This window comes from Triticum aestivum, chromosome 7B (genome assembly GCF_018294505.1).
Source record: "Triticum aestivum cultivar Chinese Spring chromosome 7B, IWGSC CS RefSeq v2.1, whole genome shotgun sequence".
Taxonomy (NCBI): domain Eukaryota; kingdom Viridiplantae; phylum Streptophyta; class Magnoliopsida; order Poales; family Poaceae; genus Triticum; species Triticum aestivum.
The window spans coordinates 235,577,094-235,582,851 of NC_057813.1; the positions used below are offsets into that span (position 1 = coordinate 235,577,094).

Here is a 5,758-nt window from a genome sequence, read left to right on the forward strand (position 1 = left end):
GGTTGTTCATGGCCTGCCCTGCCCATAACTGATGCAGGAGAGACAGGGAAAACGAACTAAGCATCCATTGAAACTGCCATATCTCTTTGCCCTAAAAACTAATTATTTAACTGGAACAGCAGAAGATTCCTCATCCTGACACTGAAAAGATAAGCAGATGTTCATCGCAAAAGAAAAAAAAAAGAGGAAAATGGTAAGCAGCTCTTGATGCTGATAGTCTGAATGGAACAGCCTGTGTTTGAACAGTGCAAAGAGCTCCCTTTTATATTAACAACTGATCTCTCAAAAGTCGACTAAAAAATATTTTTATGGTTATGACAGTGAATCCATTGAGGTACAGTAATAAATATCCATAGACAATGCCTAATTGAGGTGCTGCTTGCTACAGATATTATAGGTCTCTGAAAATGTGTAGCATAGCATGCAAACTCTACTTGCTGTAGACTGCCGCATCCAGATAAGGGGATGGATCACTAGATCCAACATCTCAAACTCATCTGCTGCTCCTACCTATCTTGCAGCATTATTCCCGCGCCTGTTCAGGTAAGAAATAAATTTTCTATTAGGATAAACATAAATTGCTGTCATTCATAATCATGAATAATTCTGTGCAATGTTTTGCTTAATATTTAGTGACAACATCAGACAAGCCAATGGAAACTCTGTTTAACAGACCTACATAAAAAAAAACTTGCATATATGCAGTAGTACCTATTGTCAATATGGGTTTGCTTTCTCTCTTTCTCTTCCCCTACTGGAAGGAGCACATGTTGCTGAACACCAATTGATTGAGCAGTTCCTGTCTTTGCTCTCCCACTGATTGCATCAGGTAACTGCCACTGTCCTGAAAAAAGGATGCACAGAAGTTGGGGTAAAACGGACGCCATGCATTACTAATTTGGGGCTTTGCTTGTACATATGGTCTAGCAAGTGAGAGGAATTGAAGGGCATGCATGCCAACCTGAGACTGGGACTGAGAGAAAGAGATGCCCCCCTGGCCTTGCAGTGAGTAGGATGTGGTGTCCATCATGGTTTGAGATGCAGCTGGGCTAGCTTGGTTCAGAGCTGGGGCAGGCACTGCAAGGGCTTCCTGCTGGAACATGCCTCCAATCTTCTGAAGAAGCAACATTTTGCAAAAAGACATTTTTAAATATCTTGAGATCAATGTACAGATGTATTTAGTCAGTGCAAATTATCTTTATTGCCCCATACTTGTGCCTGGTCATGGAGGCCATCACTGTCCAGTCCAAATCCATACAACACTGGGCTCATGGAAGCAATCCTCATGGACAGGAACTGAACAACAGGTACAACAGTGAGCTTCTCATTACATTAATACATGATCTGGTCAGCAACTCTTAAAAGGAAAATGTCAAATTAAGCATCAGGTGTTTCTTGACATCTTTTTCTCTCTTTTCTTTTCCCCATTTGGCTTGCTTACCTCAACTTGGTTCTGCAGGGACTGCACATAATTGATGATCTCATCCAAAACGAGTGCCTTTCCAGTGACCTGCACAAAAGCAACATTTGTTTCCTCTCAAAGTTAGAGCCCTGCACGCATGCATGCATGCACGAAGCAAGACATGTAAATGACAAGAGAAACAGGCTAATTTTGACCTTGTCACAGCCAGGGACCAGTGTTTGCAGCAACCTCATCCTCTCACTGATCCTCTCCCTCCGCACCTAGAGAAAGAGAAATGCCACCAAGATCAACAAGATGCCAGGAGAAAGAGAAATGCGTGTGTACGTGTGCGAGTTTGCTGTACATACCCTCTCTGCAAGACTGTGGCTATCTGTTGCCTGCCCTCTCCTTGCCCTCACATGGATGTATCCCTTGGGCGCCTCCTCCTGGTCCTGCTCGGTGCTGCTCTTCTCCCTCTTCCTCCTACTCTTGCCATCCTTGCAGTCCTGGTAATTGCCAAATCAAGGAAATACAATTCTTAATCGCAAAGTTAATTACATACAAAGTGGATGGCAAATGATAGTTAATCACTAATTAGTCAGTACCTTGGAGTGAGCAGAGCTAAGTGTGGTGCTGTCATCTGTGGCTTTCCTCTTCCTGTCCACAGATGCACTGGCCTGTAGAGAGGCATTGTCGAGAACTGCAGAGGAGCTCTCCCGCGAGGCATCCTCCACCATGGTCGCACATGCATTTGCTGGCGCTGGAGATTGGCCATGGCTGGTTTGGTTGTAAAGCAAGAAGCTCGAGATGTTCGGGGTGGAGGTGTCATTGGTGGTGAAGGCCGCAGGCATCTTGAGGAGAGAGTGGTGGTGGACTGAGGAGAAGTCTGCCATTGTTGGACTAGGCCCTGTGCCTGAATCTCCCCGATGGGTGTGTGATGGAAAGCTTGGTGGTTTCTTCGGGGGAGAGGAGTACCACCTGTTGTTGCTTGTTGGCAGAGGGTAGAGTGGAGAAGGAAAGTTGGCTTGTTCCCTGGTGAATGCTCATACCGACTTATATAAAAGCTGAGAGGAGGCTGAGACAAGGAAAGAGAAAGGGGCAGAGAGAGAAAGAGAGATGATAAGACCAAATCATTTAATCTCTATTGATGGATAAGTTGGCAGTGGGCAGTGTTAAGAGAGGGTCCCTGTGTCTTGGGGCAGTTTCTTTCTGGTAACAAAGTTTCAGTATGCCGACTTTGACTACAATCATTTAGTGGTCAGTAACCATTTCCCATGGCTAACTAACTCTTATGGCCGGCCGGCTTAGGCCCGCAAGTTATCTTAGTTTTTATTTTCAGATTAGGCAAGTTATCTTAGGTTGATTCTTCTACAAGTTATCTAGGATATAAATATAGGTTGTAAGACTCTTTTTGAAGGCAAGCAATAAGAAGAATATTATCTCCTATTGCCCGGCTCCCTGAGGAGCCGGAACCCTAGCCGCCAACAGCCCTAGCCGCCGCCCTTCTCCTAGCCGCGACGGCGCCCTGCCGCCGGCGCGCCCGATCCTCGCCACGTCTCCCTCCATCCTTCCCTTACCACCTACGCCCTAGACCTGGTAGAGTACTTGATCCTACCAATTTGGTATCAGGTAACCGGGTTTCGACCATGTCTCCGCCAATTCCACCGCCACCACCACCGCTGCCCGCCAACTCCTCCACCACCGCCGCCTCTGCGCCGGGCGTCACGGCCTCGCTCTCGGCGGGCACCACTGCATCGCTCTCAGCGCCGGTCCTAACGGCACCCGGCACCACACCGGGCCAAGGGCAGCCACAGGCCCCCGTCCAACACTCGTCGCCGCCATCACCTCCCCCGCAGCCGCAACAGTTCACGCTGGAGGCCATGGCGAGCGTCCTCAACGACCTCGTCACCGCGGTTCAAGGGATCCGCCTCTACCTGGCAGGTCCGTACGGGCCGCCCCCACCACTCCATCCAGCCATGGCCGCGGGTCAGCAGGCGCTTCCGTGGTACTCGGCACCGGGGGCCATCACCGGACTCCATCCAGCCATGGCCGCGGGTCAGCAGGCGCTTCCGTGGTACTCTGCACCGGGGGCCGTCACCGGAGGCTACCTGGCGCTCCCCGCCCCAGCGGCCGCACCGCCGCCTTGGGCGCAGTGGCCGCCGCAGATCGCGCCGGCAGCCCCGCCACTTCTCGCCACCACGGGGCCGCAGTGGCCCACCTGGACCGCGCCGGCCGCGCCGTCCTCCGTCGCGCCCTACCTTCCAGCGGCCTCGGAGCAGGGTCCCCCACCGGCCCCGCCCAGCCCTAACCTGGGCACCGGCGCCTCGGAGCAGGGCCAGACCCAGCAGGTTCTTCCGGCGTCACCGCCGGCCCCCACGCCGCAGGCGCCGGTGCAGCTCCACCAGGCGCCGCCGCCATCGACAGTACCACCACCCGCGCCTAGGGCTACGGGTCGGCCCCTGCACCAGGTGCAGTTTCCACCGTCACCATCGCCGATCCCCGCTTGGGCGACCGGCTCGTCTTCGGGGCCGGTCTACTCCACGGCGCCGGAACACCCGACGCCCTCCCTGCGGTTTGATCATCCCTCCAGCTCGGCGAACTACGCCCCGGCGCTTCCCGACCCAGCATACGCGCCGGCGGCAACTACGGCCGCCCTCGGGCACGGCGGGCCGACACCCCCTCGCTTCGCCAAACTGGACTTCGCCACCTACGAGGGCACGGAGGACCCCCTCAACTGGCTCAAACAGTGCGAGCAGTTCTTTCGAGGGCAGCGGACGCTCGCTTCGGATCGCACCTGGCTCGCGTCCTATCATCTTCGAGGCGCAGCGCAGACCTGGTACTACGCCCTCGAGCAGGACGAGGGCGGCATGCCACCATGGGAGCGCTTCCGGGAACTCTGTCTCCTCCGGTTCGGGCCTCCTATCCGCGGGAGCCGACTGGCGGCCCTTGGCCGCTTACCCTTCACATCCACGGTGCAGGACTACGCCGACCGCTTCCAGGCCCTGGCGTGCCACGCGCCGGGCGTCTCCGCAACTCAGCGCGCCGAGTTATTTGTGGGCGGTCTACCGAACCATATCCGCGTGGACGTGGAGCTTCGGGGACCCCAGGATCTCCAGTCGGCCATGTATTACGCCCGCGCATTCGAGTGCCGCGCGGTGGCCATCCAGCAGGAATCACCGTCCCAGACTGCTGGGTCGCTACCCGGACCGGATTCCGCGCAGGGTCGGCCTGTGCAGGCTTCTGCGGCACCCCTCGCCGCGACCGCGGGGCGCCCGTTCCGCCGGCTCACCCCAGCTGAGATACTCGAGCGTCGTCGCCAAGGGTTGTGCTTCAACTACGACGAACCCTACAAGCCCGGCCACGCCTGCCCGCGACTCTTCTACCTGGAGGTGGCAGACTACATTCCGGAGGACGCCGTCGCCGCCGACCTGGCCGCCCCAGATGTCGAGAAGGTGTTTGACGCTGGTTGATTACCTCGAAGACTTCAAGCAAGCGCTTCCCCACCTTACAGCTCGAGGACGAGCTGTTTGTTGTTTGTGCAGGCGGGGAGAAGTGTAAGACTCTTAGGATATAAATATGGCCGGCCGGCTTAGGCCCGCAAGTTATCTTAGTTTTTATTTTCGGATTAGGCAAGTTATCTTAGGCAAGTTATCTTAGGTTGATTCTTCTACAAGTTATCTAGGATATAAATATAGGTTGTAAGACTCTTTTTGAAGGCAAGCAATAAGAAGAATATTATCTCCTATTGCCCGGCTCCCTGAGGAGCCGGAACCCTAGCCGCCAACAGCCCTAGCCGCCGCCCTTCTCCTAGCCGCGACGGCGCCCTGCCGCCGGCGCGCCCGATCCTCGCCACGTCTCCCTCCATCCTTCCCTTACCACCTACGCCCTAGACCTGGTAGAGTACTTGATCCTACCACTAACATTCCGAGGAAACAAACTGAATCCTGAACCCCAACTCACCAAAGTCTTTGCCAACTCAATGCTGAAAATAGTACCCATCTCTGCATTTTGTTTCATGCGCACAACTTCCTTCAGAAGTAAATATTCACCCTTACAAACAGTGCAATGTAACAGATGATCTCTACCCGTAGCATTAACTGAACCTTCAAGGCCAAGAACCAAATTTCTTTGCGGTACCACTGAGAGAAAAATGTCTCTGCTACAGTACATTCCCTCCCTCTCTAGGCTCATTTTATTTCACAAGCAAGTATGCCATGTGGGTGCAGCTACCACTCCAACACCGAATCACTGCACGGTATACTCTGGAAAATAATTTCCTCAAATGCAATGGTGCAAAACAAAGTTCCAAGTGCAGAGAGGTTATATGAGAGGGCTCTGCATGCCTCATTAACTTGA

The 5,758-nt window shown here is 53.8% G+C and overlaps 1 protein-coding gene across 2 annotated transcripts; it reads right to left on the reverse strand.

Moving 5' to 3' along the window:
• Nucleotides 1-237: 237 nt before the first annotated feature.
• Nucleotides 238-2,441, reverse strand: LOC123158942 (transcription factor bHLH137). Of its 2 annotated transcripts, none has more exons than XM_044576762.1 (8): nucleotides 2,008-2,441; nucleotides 1,771-1,908; nucleotides 1,618-1,683; nucleotides 1,442-1,510; nucleotides 1,213-1,296; nucleotides 962-1,111; nucleotides 712-844; nucleotides 238-535 (listed from the first exon to the last, which is right to left on the reverse strand). In XM_044576762.1, exons 1-7 carry the CDS (start codon nucleotides 2,293-2,295, stop codon nucleotides 752-754), a joined length of 888 nt encoding a protein of 295 aa, XP_044432697.1. In that variant the 5' UTR covers nucleotides 2,296-2,441; the 3' UTR covers nucleotides 238-535; nucleotides 712-751. The 2 variants fall into 2 exon arrangements, with proteins under 2 accessions (XP_044432697.1, XP_044432696.1); XM_044576761.1 differs by having other exon boundaries at nucleotides 962-1,114; nucleotides 2,008-2,439.
• Between the last annotated feature and the right edge of the window lie 3,317 nt (nucleotides 2,442-5,758).